This window comes from Sapajus apella, unplaced genomic scaffold, assembly GCF_009761245.1.
Source record: "Sapajus apella isolate SASKATOON/1434 unplaced genomic scaffold, GSC_monkey_1.0 scaffold28, whole genome shotgun sequence".
Classification (NCBI taxonomy): Eukaryota; Metazoa; Chordata; class Mammalia; order Primates; family Cebidae; genus Sapajus; species Sapajus apella.
Genome location: NW_022436968.1, coordinates 15,211,232 through 15,237,132, shown reverse-complemented (window position 1 = coordinate 15,237,132; position 25,901 = coordinate 15,211,232). Strand labels below are relative to the sequence as shown.

The window sequence follows — 25,901 nt, the reverse complement described above, 5'->3', positions numbered from 1 at the left end:
CTAATTCTCAACCCACAAAGCCAATTTGTCTCACGGTCTTTGGGGAACTAATAAACGTGGGATATTTATTTGTAAGTCAAAATCTAAAACCAAGTCTCTGACAATCTGATGATGCCTTATGATATAACATTCCCAAAAGAACAGAAGAAAAAAAAAGTTTCACATTTTGCTTCATCTAAAAACACAAGATTGTTTTCTAATTATAATGGCACATATTACACCCTTATTACAATAATAACATTTTATCTTGAGTCTTTACATGTGTAATCACTTAACCTAGGCAAAAATCTATTAATTAGCAAGAAAAAAAATGAGGAAATTCAGGATTTATGAAGTGTTTTCAGTTCCACTGTCAAGACCACATGAGAGAAAAAGTATATTAGCACCATTTCAATATGTACTCTGTTCCATCTGCATATCCTTTACCACCATGCAAAGAACTAGCACAAAAATAAATACTACACCAAATTTCCTGATAATTTTGATCACCTCTATTTCAAAATGCATTATGACCAGCACATCTTTCAACTAGGGTTATTTTCTGATCGAATTAAAAGGGCTAAGGAAAGCATTCTTAGCACATTGACAAGTGCATTTTATTTTTATTCTATGAAAACAAATAAAAGCTGTATTTAATATTAACATAGTTTTAGCATTTGAGGGCTTCTGCCTTTCTAAATGAGACCGTGGCATTAAAGGAGGCATTTTTGGGTCAAATTTCTAATGTAACTACAGGCTGCTTTAATTTTATTATTTAACTCACCCTACTCATAGCACATACACGTACAACTGAGTATGAATAGCTTATAGCAAATGTCAGATGTATTAAAGCCTTTCACTCTCTCCAACAGTGCTCTGGGATGCATTATGAGACAAGCAGATAAATATAATGATGAATTGCACAATATGGCCAACACTAGAGAGGTTTTCTACAAATGTATTGCAAAAAACAAACAAATACTTCACATTTCAGAACATAGCTATTTGGATGTCACATGTTAGCACAGGACAAAGTGGCAGATATCAGCAACTTTAAATCTGTAGGTTTTGGATTAAACAATATAAAGGAACTTTAGAGAAATGACAAAGCATCTAGAGAGTAGATGAAGTTGAAGGTAAGAGTCTATTCTTGAGGGTCTAATTAGGTTCTTCCCATCTCTCCACTTTTTTAAAAAAATCTTCATAGAGACGCCTTACCAGAAGCTATCAGTTTTGACAGTACACTGAAATCCTGGCAGTGAACCATAAATTGACCATTACCATAAAAAGAGCTGCTAAATGAGAAACCATGTGCTCAGTATAAAACTAATTTCATGCTTTCAAAAGCACACAGTGGCTTCTAGCACGATAGTGGCCCTGGGACTTGCTGAGACAGATTGGCGAACACAAATGGTTTGTTCCTGATGCGTCTGCTTAGCCAAGCTTTACGTGTACTGGCAGTAAAAGAGGTTCTCGAGTCTTCTGTCAAACAAATACACACTTAGCTATAACTTTAAAGCTGAAAACAGCTGCCTCAAGTAAATATAGCAGGAAAAACACATACACATATATACACACACACGCCATGTGCCATGTTAGCTGCTTCCAATCAAATAAAAATAGATTCCCTTGCCAACCTAATATACTAAACAGATACTTAATAAACATAATGCTATTTAATACATTATAACCCTCATACTTCATTCATGCCTAGAAACATAGGAATTAGAGTTTAGCCAAGCCTAAGCAATACCACTCCATCTACTTGGAGGCTAACTTTGAGCCTGCCTTTATCTAGTTGGCTTTCAAATACCATATACTTACAAGGCTACCTCAAACCTTTCCAAGTATGATGATCTAGTAATTTAACCTCTCCAGGTGAGTGCATGTACTTTATGTATATTTAAATGATAAAATCTGCTACATTAAAAGCATGTCAGCTATTAAAAAAACACACTTCATGAAGAAATACTGCTAATTTCCTCTCGTTCTCATTCTGCACATCGTCTCTAGAAATCAATTACTATTGGTTTTCCAGTGCACAACCGGTCATAACTTTTCATTATTAATAATGTCAAGCTTAATTAGGTGTCAACTCCAGAATGTAATCCATATCACTTACTTTCTTAGTTATCTTGAAATAAGACTTGTCTCCTCCTATCTGTTTTTCACGTCAAAGATTCCACAAAGTACACTTAGTTTATAGCCTTTTTAATATATCTGAAACACATAACATTACTGCTAATTACCTACTTTCAGTAACGATAGCAAATTGCATAATATCACTGGCTTGTTTGGAATGTTTAAAATGCAAAGGAAGTCACCTACTGGTAAGATGTCCTCGGCAAACAGCTAGCACAGAAAGAAAGGGATGCTTATCACACCTATGTAAGGAGTTACTTCCCAACAAAATTAAAGAATCATATATTTTGCTTTTCAGTTTTGCTCCTTTGGATGTGTCAGCACGACGCGATAAACACAATTGATGACTCCACAGGATTCAGTTCAACGTACGAAAGAATCTGCTACTGACATCCCAGACCCCAGCAACCAAGTTTTAAATAAAAATGCTCACCTCTGCTAGGAAGTCCACTCCACATCCTGGCAGGGCTTTCACCAGCTTCAAGAGCAACCAAGTTAGATAGACAAAACTTCCAGTATGTGACCAGGGTAATGCACAGCGCTACCGAGGCTTGGCTCCAGCCCTGATTATCTGTGTGACAGCACCACGTTATATCAGTGCCGCTCCAAGCCTTCCCAGTTGCTGGCTTATTGCGCTGCTCATTGAAAATCCTTTACACGCTGGCAACATTTTAGGGAAGGACAAGCACACTCTGAGTCATTTGTAAAGAAAGCAGAGCAATTTCAATTCTATATCTCCATGCGTGCTGAAACCAGAAGCACTGTCAACGTACAAGTCTGAGGTGGATTTATGCTGAGAAACAGGCAACATAAGCCTTCATTATCAATGCATGAAATCAGCTACTGTGATCAAATTCAAGCAAACCACAAAAAGGATATGATTATGAAAGTCTCCACAGATTTAGCACTAAACCTTGTGGAATAAAGAATCATCTATTGAAATTGTGTAAATGTTAAAAATAGCTCTGGCTTTTCAACAATGAGCAGGATACAGGGAAGAAATCAGTAGCCTATATTATAAGGACTTATAAAGGCTGCATAAACCAAAATAGCTGTAGGTTCCTGGGACTTCATTATAGACAAGTGAAATCACTGGAGACTATTACAATTATAACAAAAATAATTCCATATATTTGACACAGATGTCCATTAAAGGGCAAATCAGACATCCTTTAACTCCTAAATGCCCGTCTCTAAATTAAAATTATGGTGATAGTTAAAAATGTGCAATGCTATGCTAGCACCAGGACAAAATACTATCGGTTTACTCTAAGACAATTTCATACACAAGATTTAAATCTATTCTGTTTAACAAGAAAATAAACATGCAAGATAGATATTTTTAACACTATCATCTTTGCTCATTATTTTAAAAAATCATTAAACCCCTGTATTTTTATCCAACTATCCCCACATTTATACCTTTGCTTTTTATGGTCCCTCCTCCTTTGTTACTAAGATATAAGATGCAAGAGCTACTGGACACCGTTTTTAGAAGACACAAGGTAGCTATACCCCAGAAAGCAGTAGCTGTGATTTGAGATCACAAAATATACAGCTTTGACATGTGCATGCAAACTGCAAAGCAAAAAAGATATACAATGTTTATTAGAAGCCACAAAAATAAACCGGAAGAAATCCCTGGCAGGCAAATTGACAAAGAACACATTTAAGTTCTATTCCATGTTTTAGAAAGGGTTTTAGGTTTTCATTGAGGCTCTGAGGGCAGAGCAAATTAGAATCCAATAAAGGCAATTCCTGATTTGAGGATCTTCTTTAAATGACTGGGTTCAGTTCTAGCAATCCTACTAGCTCTGAGGTAACACATTTAGAAGTGTCTACAATGTGAAACATCTGTGTAAAAATAAGCAGCACATATTTACATAACACAGCATTCTGGAGCAACATTAAACACAGCTCTCCCATGGGTATTCTCACTATGTCTACATATGTAAAGTTGACTCCTTACTGCTGTTGGTTAGATGCCCTTGCTTTGAGACGGATTAGGCACGCAATTGAACATGCACACAAGCATGTGTGCACACATATACCTACGCCATTGAACACTTACTCCTCACAGTCACTTTGGCCACCTGAATTCCGTTTGTTTTGTGTCTCCTGAAGCCCCTAGGGCAATATTTGAATGTATTATTAGAAATAGCACTGGGCATCACTGACTTTGCAATTGTTCAGTGTCTTCTCTCTCTTCTGTCCTCACTGCCCCGTCCAACACACAAACTTTCCTTAGAAAATAGTCATATAAATAGTTCATGAGAGATTGCATGCCTAAAAACATTTTTATCATTACCACACATGAAGCTCCCTAGTAATAAAAGTTTAAAATTAAAACCAGGATATTTGATTATAGGTCAATCCCTTATCTAAAACCCTTAGTGCTTGATGCATTTCAGAATTCAAATGTTTGCAGATTTTAGAAAGGTAATATGCTACATATGCCAGGAATTACATAATGCCTCCATTGGCGGATGTTATATAATGCCACATTGGGGTCTGGGGCAACAACTCTATAATCAGATACATTAACATTCTATAGCAAAACACATGCATATTCATACTCATTGGGATAAATAAATGCTATAATTTAAGCTCACATTAGTTCAGGTCACGTTTTCTCATTGATGTGAATTATAAAATCTTCCAGTTTTCATTGCTCCTTGGATTTCAGGAATTGCGGGTAAGAGACTGTGGACTGTATTAAAGTTTACCTAAACTGCTATAAAGTAATAGATTGGGAAATGGTACCTAAGCAGGTGTTCTTTTGCTTAGGCAAGAAATTTGGAGGGTAGTGTTACTTTAATGGGTGGGCAAAAATATGAGGAAAGGTGCTACTAAGACTGAAAGACAAAGCAGAGCAGAAATGTGGCATAATGCACAATGACAAAACTAGGATATGGAAAAGAAAGGCAGAAGAAGCCACTCGAAATTACTGAATCAAAAAAGCCGCAAAACATAATAATAACAGTACTCATTGATTACTTAAACTTTATACCCACTAGTGTGAAAGGCACTGGACGTAATTTTTTTTTTCAGCAACCTACCTTAATTTTCAAAAGGAAATTTTAAAAGGAAGGATGTATCTTCAAAGTGAGGCAAAAAACATTGGGTTATCTCACCCTTTTCTCATTGCACCCAAAAGCAAAATATCCTTAATGTTAAACAGTGCATGTGACACTGTCAGAAACAAACAAAAAAAATAAGTTGTGCCTTATGAAGTAAAGATTTCTGTTTATTTGTATATACTATATACTGCTTGCTATAGAGGTTCTTTAGAATCCATTTTAGAAAAAAGTAGCAATATTTTCTGCCATCAAGAGTCAGCTGTTTAATTTTTAAATCCATTTTAAAAACATATGTTCTCCAAAAAACAAGAATAATGTGTTGTATTTTCTTGGAGTCTTTCCTATGACATTACACAAATAAATACTTTAAGTACATTAAAGAACTTTACTATAGCAGAACATTGACATTACACTAAGACTTTGGGTCTATGGAACAGTGACTGCCTTCAAGGAGCATTTCCTGGGTGCATGTTGGGGCCTAAACGTGCATTGGGGAAGTGTCCAGGAGGCATTTATGTGGAGAGTGGTCCTTCTAATCACTGAACAAACTATACTAAAATGTGTGGCTCTTAGTATATGGAATACAATCACAAAGTCATTTTCTATGTGAAGAAGGAAACTGTATTTATTTTTTTGACAATACAACATAATTCGGTGAATTCTTTTCTTTGCAACCAAAATGGTGCCCCGATGGTTTTATGGAGCAGCTCCTAAAAGCAACTGACTATCCTATAAGATCAGTAACACTTCAGGGCTATGATTAAAAAAAAAAAAAAGCTCCCCATACCTTTTACGTCGTCTATAAAATGATAGATAATTACTCAGTGAACAGGACAAGAGTCTCTGGACTGCAGTGCAGGCTCACCAGAAAGCAAGCTCTTAAAATGAAGCTGGTTAACATTATGTGAATACCAGCACACTCAGCCCATTATAAAGTAAAATATCCAGCCCTTACACCTCCTCCAAACTCCATGTAATCAGAAGAGCAAATGTGTTTCAGAGCTGGCCCAAAAACAAGCTCAAGAAAAACTGTTAAGTGCCAAGGACATATGCCAACCACATGGTCAGCTGTAGCATTCCACAGGGCTGTCTAACCCAGCACATTGTCCAACAGCCTCCTTGGCTGTGACACTGTTAAGATGTAAAGTCAAATGTCTGTGTGAAGAAAGTTGGTCAGTCCAGGTGAAAATACACTGAACCCCCAGTGGAAATTGAACTCTAATTACCACTGGGCCCACTACTGAAAATCCTTCTCCCTAGATTAGTTTAAAATGGGTAACACTTCTATTCCAGACAGACACCAGGATTTTAAATATGCCTTTGATAATTTAAATCACTCAGTCACACAAACACTTGCCATAATTGTCTGAGACTCAGTTTCCACATTGAAAGGTATCAGTATTTGGTTTTCAAAATCTAAAACCCAAGACTTGATATTAAGCAATTCTGATCTTTTAATACATATAATATGTAAAAGTTTATATTCCAAAGCATTCTTAAAGAAAAAAGACAATCCATCCTTCACTAAAAAGAGGGCCAACCACTCCTTTTAATCATTTTATCAACGTTCCATTCAAACTCTTTTATGTATCAGTCCCTTAGAGTTCTGTACTTAATCTACACCCTTGAATAATCCACATCCTTTGCACAGTTTTTAACCACAGGTACAGAATAGGGAGTTGTTCTACAATGACTTTTTCAAGTCGTTGTCAGGTGTGGTTTTAGATTTCTGACACCACTGAAGACAGCTGGAGCTGTGTCTCAAATTGAAAGCATTTGTGTGGCAGGGGGTGGATAGAGTTGTAACTTGAGACTTCACCCTATTTCCAAATTTCTCTACTCTCATTCACAAGGAACTTCAATCTCAATAATCCCTACAGTATCAGTCTCAATTAATTTATCTGGGGAGAACAGATAAAGGGCACCAACTCTTATCCTTGAAGAATAGAGTCAGGATTTTGAAAAATACTTAGACACTAAAAAGTGATCAATTCTGAGTAAGACAACAAATCAGAAAAGTATATCAATATTCCTTCTGCTGTATGTATCATCACCGGGTCTGAAGAACTACAAGTAAGGGACAATTCCTGAGTGCTCTTAAAAGGACTTGGGATTTATACAAAGAAAAGCAGATGCTCTCTTTTCAAAGGTACAATTCGACATATTTTGACCAAGACCTTTTCCCCTGCTAAGCCTGTCCCATCATTAAAAACCATAAGTCATATGGGCTCTATCCAATACATGGATTATTGTATAATTATTCTATGAAAGGAGTTTTCTGAACTAATTAAGAGGTTTAAATAAATAAGTATATTGTAAATAATTTAACCCACCTGCCTCACACTGAAATGATTTACTTACATAGTGCAACTTGTAGAAACTCAATGATTTGTTATACATTCACCATGGTGATTATAGTTTGCAAAAGTCAGATTTCTTGGTTGAATAACAAATGTCAAGTTGATTCATCAAAATTAAGTCAAAGCAAGCATTTAAAACTATGTGTTTCCACTGAAAAGGTAAAATACATGATCATACTGATGAATTCTAGCCTTATCTCTAAATCTGTCATACAAACCTAAGGATGCATCATTCGACATTTATGTTCCTTTCTAATATCTCTTAAAATGGAGATTTTTCCAGACATGAAGCAATATTAATATATTTAAGTAGTAATTTTTATTCCTGAAAACTAGAGAAAGATCTCTCCTGCAATTCCAAAACATCTACCCTCCCCAACTGCTGCCAGGTCTCCCCTATAGATTCTGCCTAACGCATACATGGTGCTCAGAAAGTCTATCAGATGAGCATGCTCCTGCCCACACATGCTTGGTGTGTTATTTCTTTTCTTTCCATACTCATTAATAGGTTCTATCAGAATGTAGATGTGGGCAAGGGAATGAGGAAACTATCATACTTTCAATATACTCATGGCACCATCTTGTGGTAATTCTATGGTATTGCAGTTTTCAAGTTTAATTTTTAAAGTTCTCCAAAAATGTCTCGGAAAACACATTTGAGGATAAATTTAACGTTCTAAATATGCATGAGGTGCAATATTATAAATATGGCCTGTGTACTTAAAACCACCCCCAGATATTTTCAGAGTCATAATATCTATCATTAGTGTCCTGACCCCAGAAGCCATTTAATACCAACAACTGTTTCTTGAATGTAGAATAGGAATGAAATTAAGAAATATTAAGGGATCCCTGAAGATCCTGAGGCATAAAAGAACACCACAGACTATACCAGCAAAAAATAAGTAAAATTATATATAACACTCCAACTGACAACCCATTTTCCAATCCTGCGCTCCATTCCCACATCTAAATTACTACTCTGCTTCCTGCTGCAAAATACCCAGGTTTTATCACCCTTATCTTCTCCCCCACCCCAAATGTCCTCACTTTAAAATCTACTCAAGCTCAGTTTAAAATTTCTAAGGCCAAATAAAATATGCCACTTGCCGAATCAAGAGGCAGATCCTGTTTTTTCACCCCTTGGATTTGAGCTGGCACTGTGTCTCAGGCCATTCCTGCTACTGTAACAGAATACCACAGACTGAGGTGATTCTTAAATAATAGAAATTTATTTCTCACAGTTCTGAAGGCTAAGAAGTCCAAGATCAAGGTATCAGCAGATTTGGTATCTGGTGAGTACTTGTTCTCTCCTTCCAAGATGATGCCTTGTTGCGGAATCCTCTAGGAGAAACCAATGCTGTATCCTCACTTGGCAGAAAAGCAGAAGGAGCAGGCAGCTCTTGAAGCCTCTTTTGTAAGGGCACTAATCTCTTCATAAGGGTAGAGTCCTTATACCTAATCACCTCTCAAAGGTACCACCTCTTAATACTGTCACCATTGGGGTTTGAGTTCTAATGTATAAATTTTAGACAGACACAAACAATCAAACTGTAGCACCTTGTGACTAGCTCTGACCAAAAGAAGGCAGTATGTTGCAGCTTCTGTTCTTGCTGCCTTGTAGAACTGCTCTGTGACTGCTGGGTACCAGAGCAGAGCCTGGTCTAATCTACCGGTGAAAATTATCCAGACTACAGCCAGCAGCAACTGCCAGATGCATATGCAAAGCCATCTAAAACATCTAACCCAGTTACCCTGTAGCAGCCTGCAGCTCCATGGGTGTCCACCAGTGAGTCCAACACAAGAGCCACATTGCTGAGCCCAGCCCACATTTCTGACCCACAGAATCATGATTAAAATAAAACACTGTTTTAATTTTTTTTTCTGAAAGCCTCTGCCCACCTTTCCACACTTCTCTTGTGTTTCCTTCTATTAATAATTGTCTTACTCAGTTCAGCCACATCTCAGCTTTTGGACACACCAAGCTTTTCCTCAGGTTGAGATTTTGAGCATTCTCCTCACTCCCTTTGGATCACTTTTCTCCATTCTCTTTGCTTGAATTTTTTTTTTAGTCTTAAAATTTCAATCTTTTATGAGAATGAATACTAGAGGGCAGGATGTTAGTCACTAGCCACCCTACATAGAGAACTAATATGGTCAGTTTTATCTAGACTTGGGAAGCTGTGAATAGGTCTTAGAAAATAAGCTTGCAATAGTGTGGTATGTTGGGGACGCAAAACGTAAGTGAGATGTCTGGAATTGATGCAGAGGCTCCTAGTTGACATAAAGCAGATTGACAGAGAGAGAGAACTCAGGACAACTTAGCTCTGAATTCCAGCAGCTGCCTCTGACTTTCTTATCTACGTATTTGCAGCTGTTTTTCCTGTACCTCTGTTTCCATAGGACCAGAAGACCCTTCTTCCTGTTCTAATTCCTTTATACCTTTACAAAGGATATTCCTTTTTCCCCAAATCATACTTCACTCCAATAATAAGAAACTATTTATAGTTTGTTCCTATATGCATCTGCATTGCTGTTCCCTAAACCTGGAATGTTTTCCTCTTAAGTAATTTGAAATTCATCTTCAAATACTCATCTCAAAGATCACCTCCTCTGGAAAGCCTTCTGACCTCCATAAAGTTAATCATTCCTTTTTCTGTGCTATATTTACCTTACATGGAGATCTGTCATTGTTCTTAGCATAGCATATTGCAATTCACTTTTTTAAATATTTATCTTCTCTTGATACTTAAAATAGAGATTAGGAAATAACCCAAGATTATACAGGTGAGCTGTAAACCCAAAGGCTAGCATCCTTATGAAATAAGAAGAAAGGAGATTTAAGACAGAAGATAAGACACAGACATACAGAGCAGAAGATGCTCTGAAAACAGAAGCAGAGACTGGAGTGATGTAGCCACAGCCCAGGAATTCAGGGGCAGCCATGAGAAGTTTTAAATTTTTATGTCATTACATTTAAATCTGTAATTCATTTTGAGTTAATCTTTTCATATGGTGTGAGATTTAAGCCTAAGTTATTTGTTTGTTTGTTTGCCTATAGCTGTTCAATTAGTCCAGGACTATTTGTTGAAAAGGTATTCTTCCTCCACTGACTTGCTTTTGTACCTTTATAAAAAAAATTAATTGAGTATATGTGTGTGGGTCTATGTCTGGGTTCTCTAATCTTTTACCCCCTCCTTTACAATAAAACCACTGTCTTGATTACTTTAATATATAGTAAGCCTCAATATTGGGTAGAGAGAGTCCCTCCTTTTTTTTTCTTTGTCAAGTCTTAGTAGCTAAACTAGCTAATAGGTCTGTGCTTTTTCATATAAATTTTAGCATGAGCTTGTCTATGTCTACAAAAAGACCTTGCTGGGATTTTGACAGAAATTTCATGAAAACTATAGATCAATTTAAGGAGAATTTCCATCTTAATCTTGTTGAGTTTTCCAGTCCTGATTTCTAAACACATGGTATGTCTCTCCATTTACTTAGGTCTCCGATTTCTTTTCTCAGCATTTTCTAATTTTCAGCACACAGATTCTACACATATTTTTTAAGTATATATCCAAGTATTTCATTTTATTGGAAGTGATTATAAATAGTATTGCATTTTAAAATTTTGATTTCCATATGTTCATTTTTAGTATGTAAATATAATATGCAATTTTTTTTTTTAAATTTTGAGACAGGGTCTCACTCTGTCACCCAGTCTGGACCACAGTGGTGTGACTGCAGCTCACTGCAGCCTCAACTTCCTGTGCCCAAGCAATCCTCCCACCACAGCCTCCTGAGTAGCTGGGATTACAGGTGTGCACCACCATGCCTGGCTAATTTTTCTATTTTTTGGAGTGGGAGGGGGCAAGACAGGATCTCACTGTGTTACCCAGGCTGGCCTTGAACTCCTAGGCTGAAGCCATCCTCCTTCCTCAGTCTCCCAAAATACTGAGATTACAGGCTTTTGCTTCTTTTGTTTTTCTTGCCTTATTATAGAGCTAGAACTTCCAGAACCATGTTGAATAAGACAACTGAGAGTGGACATCCTTCCCCTCTTTTTGGTCTTAGGAGAAAAACATTAAGTCTTTCACCATTAAGTATGATGTTGCCTGTAGGCTTTGTTTAGATGCTTCTATTAAATCAAGGTAGTTTCCCTCTATTCGTAGCTTGCTGAAAATGTGTATTGGGTTTTCTCAAATGCTTTTACTGCATTAATGGATATGATCATATGAATTCTTTTCTTTAGCTTGTTGATATGGTAGATCATTATAATTGTTATTATTTGAGATGGAGTCCCAATCTGTTACCCAGGCTGGAGTGCAGTGGCATGATCTCAGCTCACTGCAACCTCTACCTTCCAAGTTCAAGTGATTCTCCTGCCTCAGCCTCCTGAGTAGCTGGGATTACAAGCACACACCACCTGGTTAATTTTTTTATGTTTTTAGTAAAGATGGGGTTTCAGTATGTCGGCCAGGCTAGTCTTGAACTGCTGACCTCAGGTGATCTGCCTGCCTCAGCCTCCCAAAGTGCTGAAATTACAGGTGTGAGCCACTGTGCCCAGCTGGTAGATTATTAATTTTTAAATGATGAGCCAGTTTTGCATACCTGGACTAAATCTCAGTTATGGTATATAATTCTTTTCATAAATTTCTGGATTCAATTTGCTTATATTTTGCTGAGAATTTTTTAGTCTAAGTTTATGAGATACAATTCTGTGGGTTTTTAAAAATATCATCTTTGTCTGATTTTGGTATTAGGATAATACTAGCCTAATAAAATAAGTTGGGAAGTATTTCCTCTTCCTCTATTTTCTGAAAGCAACTGTTTAAAATTGGTGTCAATTTTAAAAATCCTTGCTGGAATTCTCCACTGAAACCATATGAATCCAGAAATTTGTTTTTTAAGTGCTTTGTAATGATAAATTCAGCGTATTTGATGGTCAGGCCTATTTAGATCATCTACTTTTAAATTTATTTTTATTTTTGAGACAGAGTCTTACTCTGTCTCCCAGGCTGGAGTTCAATGGCACAATCTCAGCTCACTGCAAGTTATGCCCCCTGGGTTTAAGTGATTCTCCTCTCTCAGCCTCCAGAGTAGCTAGAATTACAGGCATGTGTCACCACACCCGGCTAATTTTTGTATTTTTAGTAGAGATGAGGTTTCACCATGTTGTCCAGGGTGTTCTGAACACCTGACCTCAGGTGATCCACCCACCTCAGCCTCCCAAAGTGTTGGGATTACAGGCATGAGCCACTGCACCTGGCCCAGATTGTCTATTTTTATTTTAGTTGAATTTTAGTTATTTATGGTTTCTGAAGGACTGGTTCATCCTTCTAACTTGTTAAATTTATAAATACAAGTTTTTGTATTTATTATATTTTTAATTGCTGCAAGTTTTCTCATAATGTCATGTATCTCATTGGTATCTTCTTTCTTCTTGTCCTCATCAGTCTTGCTAATAGCTTATAAATTTGATTGATTTTTTTTTAAAGAATGAGATTTTTGTTTTATTGACTTTCCCTCTATTGCTTTCCTATATTTGAGTTCATATATTTTTGGTCTAGGTCTTTATTACTTTCTTCCTTCTGTTTGCTTGTGGTTTGGTTTTTCTATTCTTTTTCTAGCTTCTTGGTTGGAAACTTATTTGAGAACTTTTCTCATTTCAAATATAAGCAATTAAGGCTATAAATTTCTAGCTCAGTACTGCTTTAGCTTCATCCCACATATTCTACTATGTTGTGCTTTCATTGTCATCTGGTTTTTCCTTTGAGACTTCTTTGATTCATAGATTATTTAAGAGACATATTGTTTAATTTTCCTGTTGTTTTCTACTATTAATTTCTACTTGATTTTATTACAGTCAGAGAAAATGCTGTATATGATTACAGTTCTTTCAAATGCATTAAGATTTGTGTTATGGCCCAATATATGCTACCTTTGTGAATAGTTGTATAGTCACTTGGAAAAAAGTGTTCTACTGTTATTGAGTAGAGTTCTATATACATTAAATAGATCTTGTTAGCTGATTATATTGTTCAGATCTTTTATATTCTTCCTGATTTTCTGTTTAATAATCCCATCAGTTGCTGAGAGTGGGTCCCCAACTGCAAGTGTACATTTATCCTGCTCTATGAGTTTTTGCTTCATGTATTTTGAGGCTCTGTTGTCTGATGCATGAACATTTAGGATCATTATATCTTCCTGGTGAGTTGAACATTTTATCAGTACATAATATCTCCCTCTGTCTCTAGTAATTTTCTTTGCTTTCTACTTCATCAGCTATTAATATAGCTACCCCTGCCTTTATTTTTTAAATTACTGTTTGCATGATATTTCTTTTCCATTCTTTTACTTTCAATGTATCTCTTATTGATTTTGAAGTGAGTTTCTTGTAAGCAGCATATAGGTGGGTCATTTTTTTTTAAATGCACTCTTTCTTTTGATTGATTTATTTAGGCTATTTACATTTAAACTAATTATTGATGTTAGCACTGAAGTTTAATATTTTATTATTTGCTTTCTGTTTTTTCCTTTGGTTCTTTGTCCTCTGTTTCTGTCTTCTTTCTGTTCTGTGGCTTACTTGAACACTTTTTAGGACTCCATCTTGATTTATTTATATTATTTTTGGTTGTATCTCTTTTTATAGCTTTCATAGTAGTTGCCATTAATATAATGATATAACTATGTGACTCATGGCAGACAATTTATTGGTATCAGCATTTAACTTCCCTACTTTTAAATATCATTGTTTTTAGCATCAGATGATTATAATTTACTTCAGTCATTAAATATGATTTATAAAATTCATGAAGTAAATGATAACACAATGATTAATTTTATATGTCAACTTGACTGGGTCACTGGATGTTCAGGTATTCGGTAACACATTACTCTCGGTATTTCTTCCTGCCTGACTGCCTTCTACCTGTGACCTTAGTTTCTTTTTCTGCCTTCAGACTCAAATTGAAACATCAGCTCTTCTTGGGTCCTGAATTAGCCAGTCCCCAGATTAGAACTACACCATCGAATCTTCTGATTCTCAAGTTTTTTGGACTTAGACAGGAATGACACCATTGGCTCTCCTGGGTCTCCATATTTCTTACTCATCTTGAGAACTGGAGATCTCCATAACTGTGTGAGCTAATTCCTTTCTCCTACTGGTTCTGCTTCTCTGGAGAACCTTACTACAGGTAGTTTACTATGTACCATATGTCTATTCTTTCCATTGTCCTTTCTTCTTTCCTTCTCAAAGCCCCAAGATTCATTATTTCATCATTTCCTTTCTAGTTTAAAAATTTCCTTTAGCCAATATTTAAGGGTAAACCTGCTAATGAAAAATTATGCTGCCTAGTACAAGTTCCATCTCATGTGATGATAGTTATTTAATTTCAGGCAGTTGTGACTTACCCGAGTTGCATCTAGATTTGGGGTGGGTTGAGGAGGGTAGTTATGGGCTTACATGGTGCCAGGACTCAAGCAAGAGTGTTTATGACCTGGCTGTCACTTCTGCACGTGGACATCTGCTGAGGCATTTTTGTTTCTGTCTGATATTTAGTCATTAGTTCATGCAGGAACTGTGAGCTATTTCTTTGCTGTGGTACATGGGAAACATTATCCTGCCACTGTCCCAGTCCAACAGAAAAGACTACTTCCCTGTGGTTCCCAGGCTCAACCAGCAGCTTCTGCACTTACTAGGCCCACAGGAATTATGAGACCACCTCAGGTCCTTCAGCCCATCCTTACTAGGGGCTAGGAACACCAGGGTCAAACTGTCTTTGTGGACCTTATGAGGAATAGAAACACGCAACTACTTTGTCCAGAAGCCAAGACCCATCTGCAGTTTCTGTTATTTCCACTTACCCCTTGGAACTGGATGGGGAAAGCATTAGGGATCTACTACATGCAAACTAAGTTACCTCAGCTCTCTTTGCTTTCCCATTTGATTCTCTCCTTCACAGCCCAGAGTATTCATAAAACATTTGGCTAGGGAGACAGTGCTGGGAAAAGGATTTTGCTGCTACCTATCATAAGTCACTTTGGTACACTGATTACACACACACACACACACACACACACACACACACACCCATACACACACACACACACACACACACACACACACACATACACACATGTAGCAGACTAGTTTCAGGTACACTCTACGAATATTTCAGGACTCCATATTTGGGTCCCCTTCCACAAACACTCCCTTCATGGAAGCCTATCTTCCCCTCCTAAACTCCATCTCTCTCTATTCCCTTCCAGTCAGTGTGGAAGCTGCTTTCCTCTCCTAGATTCCATCTTTTCTTTCTCTTACTCAGTGTGAGAGTTAGCTGTTTCTTTCTCTCTCCTTCTGTTCCTCTCTCTCTCCTTCTCCTGTTCCTCTCTCTCTCTAAATAAATTTTTTTAAAAAAGGATATTTCTATTATTCTAAAGCTCATATCTAAAAGTTGTGCAAATACCCTGAATACTAAGTTTGGCAGAGGAACTTCCAGTGGTTAGGGGTCACCCACCTTTTATTCCCAGAAACAAGTCTCAATCATCACCCTGCGGACCCAATTCCCATCCATGTCAACCCCAACACTAAAAACCTGACCCAGAAGAGGAGAAGTCACCTCTTAAAATAACAGTTTCTTGGAAAGAATATCTACTACATTTTTTTTCTCTATGGGAGTGAAATGTCTTTGATTTTCTTCCCTGTGCTTGTTTTCTGAGGCTGTTATAAAAAAGTACCACAAACTAAGTGGCTTACACAACAGAAATTTATCAACTTATAGTTCTGGAGGATAGCAGTCAAAAATCAATGTGTTCGTTAGGTTGGTTCCTTCTGAGGGCTGTGAGGGAAGGATCTGTTCCAGGACTCTCTCGTTGGCTTGTAGATGGCTGTCTGTTCCCTGTAGCTCTTCTCATATCATCTTCCCTCTGTGTGTGTACCTGTCTCTGTGTCTGAATTTCCCTTTATTTTTTGTAAGGATATCAGTCATATTGGATTAGAGCTCACCCTAATGACTTCATTTTAACTTAATTACCTCTGTAAAGAACCTAGCTCTAAATAAGGTCTTATTCTGAGGTAATAGAGACTAGAACTCCAATACATCTTTTTTGGTGGAGAAACACAATTCAACCCATAATATTCACTGAAGCCAAGTGACAGTAAAAAAGGAAGACTGGCATTTTGTTTCTTGTTTAGGCGCCTGCTTTGTCAGTGGGCTTGCCGGCCTCCCCTGTGCTACCTGAGCAGGAAAGAAAAGTCCCTCACAGTTCACTCCACCTGTACCTGCCTGGGCCCCAGCAGTTCTCGGTTTTCAAGAGGAATGTTCATTCTCAGATGGATTCTGCACATGACCTCAAGCCCCAGGCATTGATGCATATGAAAACAGAGGACACAATCTTACCAGGACTACCACAGTGTGGAAGAGGCACATACAGTCAAGGAATTAAGCCTTTTGCTAATAACCATGAGTAAGTTGGAAGATGCATCTATCTCACAAAGGACTCTCAATGCCTAAGAAACCACCTGGGGGGATTCCCTTCATCCACAGCGTCTGTTAGGAGCACGTATGACCCACAGAGACAGCCAAAATAGTAAACATCAATGAAGAACAACAGCATTGCCACCTTGTGGAGGCTATAAAGTTAGGTTAACCCCTGCCTTTCCATCCTTCTATGGTTTCCCACCACTAGGCTGAAGAGCAGGCTGAGGCAGGGGCAGGGTAGAAGCTTATGTGCCCAGCCCTCCACTGTAACTTCTAGAGTCCACGTAGACAAATCTCAATTTGGCAATATAATTGTTTTTATAAATAGAACTGAATCTACTAAATCAAAGAATCTTTCTGAATACACAAAAGTGAGAAGTTAAGAATTGAGAGGGTGTTAAGGGAGCTGCTACCCAGCAGGAAATATAAATTTGATAGATCAAAACTGAGGAAAGTGACCCAAAATAAAAACGAAATGATGTGAGGCTTGAACCTCATTAAGTGGAGACTCTAAATAGTAGATAGTGTACACATGCACACATAATAGCAGTAGGTATACTCCACCTGCTATTTCACTTAGCATTATAACATGGACAATTTCCCCTATCATGAGGGTAATGACTATGGTATTTATAGACATTTACATTCTAATAGATGTAATTTAAACCTTTACTCAGGCTATTTGTGCTCTAAGTTAGGTAGCATTTTGAACCCAACACTAATATATATATATATATATATATATATATATATATAGAGAGAGAGAGAGAGAGAGAGAGAGAGAGAGACACACACACACACACACACACATATGCATATATACACATATACATACCTACATGTATATACACATACACATATATATATACACACACACACACATATACATATATATACTTTTTTTTTGAGAAAGAGTTTCACTCTGTTGCCCAGGCTGGAGTGCAATTGTGCAATCTCGACTCACTGCAGCCTCCACCTCCTGGGTTCAAGCAATTCTCCTGCCTCAGCTTCCTGAATAGCTTGGATTACGGGTGTGTGCCACCACGCCCGTCTATTTTTTCTAATTTTAGTAGATACAGGGTTTCACTATGTTGCCCAGCCTGGTCTTGAACTCCTGGCCTCAAGCAATCTGCCTATCTCGGCCTCCCAAAGTACTGGGATTACAGGTGTGAGCCACTCGGCCCGGCTGTAACACTGACTATATTTTTAATATGTAACTATAGGTAAATTAATACACCTTGAAATAATTACTATAATTAACATAATAAAAAATGCAAAAATAATTTTTCTACCATTATAAGTATGTATCTTATATCCTGTACATCCCTTTACTTTCTTTCACAGCATGTCAAGTATTGACTGAAAAAAACAGTTTAATGAAATTAAACCATCAGCTGAGTAAAAAGTAGTTAGGTTTGGCTTGAAATATAAAAATTATTTATTTACAACACACCAAGAACCATGTAACGGCACTGAGTGAAATTCCAACAAACGTTTTCTCTGCAACATCTCACTTCAAGCTGAGGCCTCATTACATGGCAAACCTTTGCTAGAGTAGAATTTGGAGCTCTTCCCTCACATTTGGGAGGAGGCTTATCTTGGCCTCCCACCTCAAACCCTGGGAGGAAGCCTGCCTTTTGTGGAAATCTTCACCACAGATAACGGTAAATATCACATTTTTCTTTAATTCTGTCACAGTGAAGACACTCAATAACAAGCAATGTGGAGGAAGAGGTGCTGCCCAAGGATAAGATAAAGGATTTGAAAGATTGTTTAGAATTCAGGGCAGAGGCAGAAATGCAAAAATTCCTGAGCTTCTGCCTCTATCCAGCCCACAAGGAAATGGTGAGAGGCAAGTGAAAGCAATGGATGATGGTGCTGCATTTCAGAGGGAAGCCTTGTTGGTTTTGGCAGTGTCTGTTCCTATTGTTAGAACACCCAGCACACTGCTGGCAACTCTCTAAAAGAATATGACAAGTTTAACATGCAAGATTAATGCTCCTCTCCTGCATCATAGGATGTTATAAATAAAGCTGTAGCTTTTTATATACTATCAAGTGGTATGCCACCCAATAGAAAGTAGATAAAGGAAACCCAAGAAAGCTAATTTTGAGAAAGGGGAAAAAATGACATCACTGCACATTTCAAAATACATTCAGAAGTGTTCACACATTGTGGGGATACAGGAAGTCTCTGGCCCAATATATAAATTGTGCATGTGTGTGTACACATGTGTGTGCCAGTGCATATGTCAGTGGATGTAACAAATATTTCGAGAGGTAGCAAACAGCTCATGGGTTTTACCTGTAGGAGAAAGAGTACATGTTATCAGGGTGGCCCAGTTTTAAGGTAAAAATTAAGTCTTGTTCTAAATCCTTCATTTTCTAAACCAGGACCATCTCTCCCCATAGTACATGGATTCCAGGACACTGCCTCCTACCTGTACTGCTGTTGCAGCTGGGGCTGGCCTGCGTGGGCGGTGGAGGCTGCCCATCACTCAGCTGCTTCACTCGTTTGCGGTGGGATTTGCCATTGGAATGCACCTGAGCCTGGGCTGCAGAGTTCAGCTGGATGTTGCACACTTCACAGAAGGAGAACAGAATTTTCTTTTTCTCTTTGCTCAACTGGTCCTCAGGCCTGTCACTCTTTATCCCCTTTTCTTCAAAGCCCCGTAGAAAATTTGCCATATTCATCATTCCATCTTCAAGATGGTTGTCAGGGCTTAAGGAGTACCTCATGCCTGAAAAACAAAACAAGTACAAGTGCTCCTGACATTATATATGCCTTCTTATTTCCTAATATCATTACAATGAATCTTTAATGGTTTGTTTAAGCTAAAAGTTGCCCAGCTACTCAGTGGTTACTCCTAGAAAAAAATCAAAAGAACCTAAATAAGCAAGTACAGTCTTTGAACATGAGCTCCTTGTGCCTGGGGGCTTTTGAACAGAAGTTCCTTTTGCCTGGAGCACTTTATACTCCATCCTTTCCCCTCTTCCCATCACCTTCTACCCTCTTTATTCTTTTAACTTCTGCCTGCCCATGAGATCTCAGCTGCCAAATCACCTTCTTCATGAAACACTTTTTGACCCTGAACACAAGATAAGATGTGGTTATATGCTCAGATATCGTGTTATGTGACCTATCTTCACAGCACCTATCAGAGTGTGCATTTCTTAGGTATTTGTGCAATTACTTGGCTTATGTCTGTCTCCACATCAGAGTATGAGCTCTATGAGGACAGTCACTTCAACTTTGGATATTTTAGGCCTACAGCCGCACCTTTTACATAATAGGCATTCAAATTTTATTGAAGGAAGGAATAAATGATGTTCTGAATCCAGAATGTGAAAATGTTCATGTATAGACACAAATGTATATACAATCTGCATATACCTGGGCACGTACAAACAGATACATGCCTTAACCAAAGGGGAGGTAACAAAGACCAAAACACTGTCTGTCTGCAACTTACATTGGGTTGTGTTCTAAAAGTCTCTTTATAAGTCAGCCGACAGGAATTTGGACATATTTTCTTATCCTTGTAGTGAAACAAATTGTTTCTAAGTTTCCAGTTTAGCCCATAAACGTCAATTTAATATTTGATGGAGTTGAAATGTAGAACATCTGAAACACAAAATAATATTTTAGTAAACTGCTAATTCAAAAAGAGTAAAATAGAATAAGACATGATTTTGTTTTCTTCATTTATTTAGATAAGAGTACAGAGGTAGATTATAAACTAAGGAAAGATTCTAAAGGGATTTTCTGAACCTTGAGACCTTTGATTGATGAAGATTGCCTTGACATTTTATTTTGTCTGGTTCCATTTCATGAAATTTTTCATTTTAGTTGATACCAGGAATATGAGAATTTTCAAAATCATCAGTGGGATTACAACAATGTTTTGGTTTACAATTTGAATAAATAAAAAGATGCTTCCCAAAAAGAAAGGGGAGGGCAATTTGGCTAAAATTTAGAGAAAAAGGTACATGTGAGAAAGAATGTCTGAGGTGGCAGTGTTGTGCCATAAGAGATGGAGAGTTTATATGAAGGAAGGATTATGGCTTGTAAGAGACTTCTGCTTATAGAACAAACTCAGGGGATGCAAGGTATTGGCTTTCAACAGTTCTTTTGATCCAAGTTGGCTCAGAGCTCTAAGGAAAGGCGCTACTAGAGATAGGTCCATATTTGGAGTATTCACAAGCTGGATGTTTAAAATTCAGAAAAGGTTTGACCATAAAACCAGATAATCATTCTAATGTATATGAGGCCCCCCAAAAATCTCCTTGTTTATACCCATACATCCAATTGTGAAGGTTGTTTAGACATTATTAATTGTGATGTGCACAACTTACTTGTCCCTTTTAATACTTTAACCTGATGATGCCATTTTAAGGGACTCTCTTATACAAATTTTCCAAGTCAACCTATTTCTTTTAGCTCCTGCCTTAAAATCTGCTCAAACTATGCAGAAACGAGGTTTAAGCAGTTCCTGTAGCTAAGCTACAGAAAATAATTCAGCTATAATTGAAATGGGATTTGAACTGCACATAAATATGTTTGCTTTTATTGCTTAAACCTAAGATATTATGTTATCACAAAGCCACTTTTCTCATAAAACTTAAGGAAATATCAGTGCCATATTAGTTATGTTCAAATATCTATGTCTTCTCTTAAAGTATTAAAACATAAGAATTGGTTGAAATAAGTAAATGATTTTTAAAATGAGCTCATTACTAACAGTTTGCCCTTTCTAGAAAACTAATCCACTGTGAAACGTAAGAAAAGCCAATAACGTTTAACTTTGCAGAATGAGGTCGGGCACCATCGTACTCAATCATTGAAACCTAAGTTTATATTTCAACTCAAGCCAGCAAGATCCTTGACTTAGCTGAGAACTGTTGAGCTTTCATCTGAAAATTTAAACTTTGGAGGTACCCAGGCTTGTCCATATTGCAAATTAACACATGGTATTTCACAGACACAAGACATACATCATAACATTCCTGTGACTTTTTGTTTGCATTATCATATAAAAAAGGCATGTTACCTGTGCTTTTATGATTGCCAATTATCCTGGAAATTATTCTATTTTCGATTTATTTAAACATACATATTTTAAGTAGGAAGAAAGAAATATTTCATATAAAATAAATGACTCTTCTAGAATTCTGTAACCTCTTCGGAGTACCAGTATCAACCCTATTTTATCTTCTCCAAGGGTTACTCTCACAAGTGACTGACCAAACCTCCAACACCGCATTCATGGGCCACTCTAGAAAAGATCAAATGCCTCGGGGTGGGGTGTGCACTCTGCTCACCAAATCCCAATTTATTAGTCCTAGTTCTGGCTTCACACTTTCCTCCCTCTCAGGGGAAAAATAAGGTCAGCTTCTGTTAACAGCCACTTGCAACCAAAGTATATTTAGCTGCAGAGGTCTTGGGAAAAGGACCTAGAGGTGGCAGAGAGGCAAGATATCAGTCTCAGCATCCACTTTTGGCCTGAGATGATATCATTTCCAGACTTATAATACGTGTGAATGTGACAACATTTATAATGTCAGCTTTCTCACTAAGGGGAAAGTAACGTTGAGTTTAAATGGAAGAAGAGAGAAAAATCTCACAGTCTATTTTAAAGTTTTTCATCAGACTATCTTAATTATATGTTTCACTTGCATGGGAGAGAAGGACCTTCAGGGGTGTCTGATTTTAAACAGAGCAGTGGGCAGCACTGTACTTTGGATTGCCAGGAATTAGTGTAAGAAAAGTCAGGACAACTGAACCAAATACTCTATGCTTTTATTTTTGTATTATTTTACAAAATTAGATGACCAACAACTTAACATTCATAAGAGAATAAGATATTTTAGTACAGGTGAAAGAATGAGAAAAGGTTGGTGCTTGAGCTGCTTTTGGAGAAAAGAGCTTATGAATTCAAACTGGACAGTCAGAGAATATCCTAAGGAGTGACTTTAAATCACCAGGAAGCGATCCATCAGGAAACTTTTCCAGTGTTACAACATTCCCTAGGACTGGCCCTGAACTGCATTGTTATCCAATTGTTTTCTTTTCTTTTTTTGGTTGAATTCATCATAATTTATTTATTTTTTATTGTACTTTAGGTTCTGGGGTACATGTGCAGATAATGCGGGATTGTTGCATAGGTACACACATGGCAATGTGGTTTGCTGCCTCCATTCCCCCATCACCTACATCTGGCATTTCTCCCCATGTTATCCAATTGTTTTCTATAACAATTTGAAAAAAAAAAAAGACAGGAAACTGATCCGGAGGTAGACATCTCTGTTGCACATGTACAGCAATACATTATTTGACTCAGAGTGGTCGCATCAGATGGAGAATAAGTTAAGAGGCTGCCTTCCTTCTATGCAAGTGTGAAAAGGCTCATTCCTCAACTCAAGTCAATCAGTTTTATCCACTTCCTGTTCATTCCTTAACCCCTAACTTGGCTTGTAACTCCTCTCCACAGTAGTGCTTGTCTTTGCAAACTGACTATCAACACTGCTAATCACCAAATCCAAGATGGCTGTTTCCTTGCTTACCACTTTTCCTGATGTCCTCATGATGCTCCCTCGCCAGGGTCTCTTCCCACCTCTGCACTCCTGAGGCGTTGTGTTCATAAAGTTAGCACAACACACAATTCTTATATTACTGGTTTAATTATTTATATAGTTTTATGGCATGTATGTTTTATTTATTCATTCACTCATTTCAGGATATTGATATAGACTAGGTAGGCAGAGGGCAGGATACCAGAGAGAAAACAGTGAGCAAGGTCAAGGAGATGTCAGCAGCTCAAGACCAGTCTCATCAAGATGGTGAAATCCCATCTCTATGAAAAAAATACAAAAGAAATTAGCCAGGAGTGCTGGCAGGGCCTGTAATCCCAGCTACTCGGGAGGCTAAGGCAGAGAATTGCTTGAACCTGGGAGGCAGAGGTTGCAGTGAGCCAAGATTGCGCCACTGCATTCCAGCCTGGGTGACAGAGCAAGACTCCATCTCAAAATAATAATAATTGTATTGTCCCTGAAAGTTTTTGTTATATACTGGGAAATGAATATGTTCAAGTAAAAGATCAGTGGAGACAGGAAGCTGCAAGAAGAACATGAACATATTTTACCTCCAAAAGAACAGCCTAGAATTACCAAAGCGCTAACTGGGGTTTATGTTGCAAAAACCCCATATTTGGGGTCATTCCTGATTGAAAAAAAACACAACTTTGGAGAAAGCACTGATTTGCTCTGAATTATCCTAAGAACTAAAGAGAAATATCACACCTCCATGGATGTGTGCGAGAAGGAAGAAAGGTTTTCACCCTCAGTCATGCCAGAAGATTGGCAGGGGACAGGAAATGGACACTGAGTATGAGCTTATGACTGTCTCTGGGCCTGGGGGAACAGGAGGCTTAGGATGTAGACATGGGAATCTTGTTTCAGGTATTCCTGCTGCGGAAAGGTAAGCTGAGCCCTGAAATGGGGTAATAGGCCTGAGACTGGGCAGAGAAGACTTTGTACAATACAAAACACTCAAGGGGGGTTTTGGTCCATGAACTCAGGGAACTCATATATCTAGTTACAATTGTTGAATTATCCTCTTGCATAACATCCCACACCTTTTAAACAATCTCCAAACCATCAGTGAAGTCATGCAAACAGCACAGTTGATGTTCCTATTACTGTGGGGAACTGTGCAAGAGTCTGGGATGGCACCTGGGGTGAAAGCCATGTGTGGGAGAGTAGGAGCAATAGTCTGAGGGATGCTGGTGACCAATGACAAGGAAGGCAGTGGCCCGAAACCACGCAGCTGGTTAAGATGTCGAACAACTAGCTTGGGATATGTCAGGGGCTCAAAAAATGTTCAGGATGGGAAAACTGATAAAACACTGGAATTCCTACAGCTAGTAGGAGAGACATTTGAACTATTTTTTAAATTAGGTAATATGATAGGCGAATAGGCTGGGATATATATGTTACCTAAATGTAAAGAAAATAAGGTTACTTTATTCTCTTTTATTATTATAGATCCAAAGCCAATCAGATATCTAGCACTTGTAAGATTCTCTGTAAATCTTTAACAAAATAAATAAGTGTTATGATAAATTCAGCTATAGTTCAGCTTCAGCCAAAAGCTGGTAGTTAATTTGTTTCTGGCCTTCAGAAGGCCCAACTGTTCAGTGACTATGTAAATCAGTATCTTTTCTGGCATACTTGATCTTCGAAGTATTTTGAGTTATGGTCAGTCATATACAAATAGCATCATGATGTCAATAACGAGAACAAGAAAGGTATTTTATTTTTAATACAAGAATATCAATTGTGTATGTGTAATTCTGATAAAACTGGAATTGAAAGTATTTTATGCTTATGACATTGATACTCTATGAGTAGAAGGAAAATATTTCTCATAAGCATAAAAGTCACAGTAATTAACATGAAAGCTATTAATTTCATGAAAAACAATTACAATAATTCTCAATTAGTTAAATAGAAAAATAAATTGACAGCCAAATCTAGCACTAGCTAAATAACTACGAATAAAACTTATACTTGCTTTGAAATACACAGATCTACAAACAAACATTATTAGGATGGAAATTAGATTATACTATAATTCTAATCTTTGTAATGATATTAGTTAGATACTTAAGCACTACATTTTTATTTATTTAACTTCATGAGGGCATGAACCTTTCTAGGAAAAAAAATCCATTTGAGAACTATTCTCATCTTTTCAGGATGAATTAAAAGCAAAAGACCAGCTTTGCTACTTCTAAATAGAGTATTACCTCCAGGAGATAATTAATACATAACTCATAATACAATTTTTACTTCCTTATATCAAGA

The 25,901-nt window shown here is 37.4% G+C and overlaps 1 protein-coding gene and 1 long non-coding RNA gene across 4 annotated transcripts in view; both read right to left on the bottom strand.

The window, feature by feature from the left end:
* The window catches only part of ZNF385B (zinc finger protein 385B), a 385,918-nt gene that overhangs the window by 277,014 nt on the left and 83,003 nt on the right, over nt 1–25,901 (bottom strand). For 2 of the 3 annotated variants that reach the window (XM_032292786.1, XM_032292788.1), the window contains exons 2-3: nt 20,510–20,661; nt 19,478–19,777 (exon numbers count right to left, since the gene is read on the bottom strand). In XM_032292786.1, coding sequence (XP_032148677.1) covers nt 19,478–19,775 — 298 coding nt within the window. In that variant the 5' untranslated portion in view covers nt 19,776–19,777; nt 20,510–20,661. Of the gene's footprint in view, nt 1–2,554; nt 9,278–19,477; nt 19,778–20,509; nt 20,662–25,901 lie in introns of those variants that run through there. The other variant, XM_032292789.1, reaches the window with a different exon arrangement.
* LOC116561090 lies at nt 4,288–19,471 on the bottom strand. The gene is made up of 3 exons (XR_004273284.1): nt 19,174–19,471; nt 16,572–16,581; nt 4,288–4,298 (listed from the first exon to the last, which is right to left on the bottom strand). It is a non-coding gene; the product is annotated as an uncharacterized LOC116561090 (long non-coding RNA).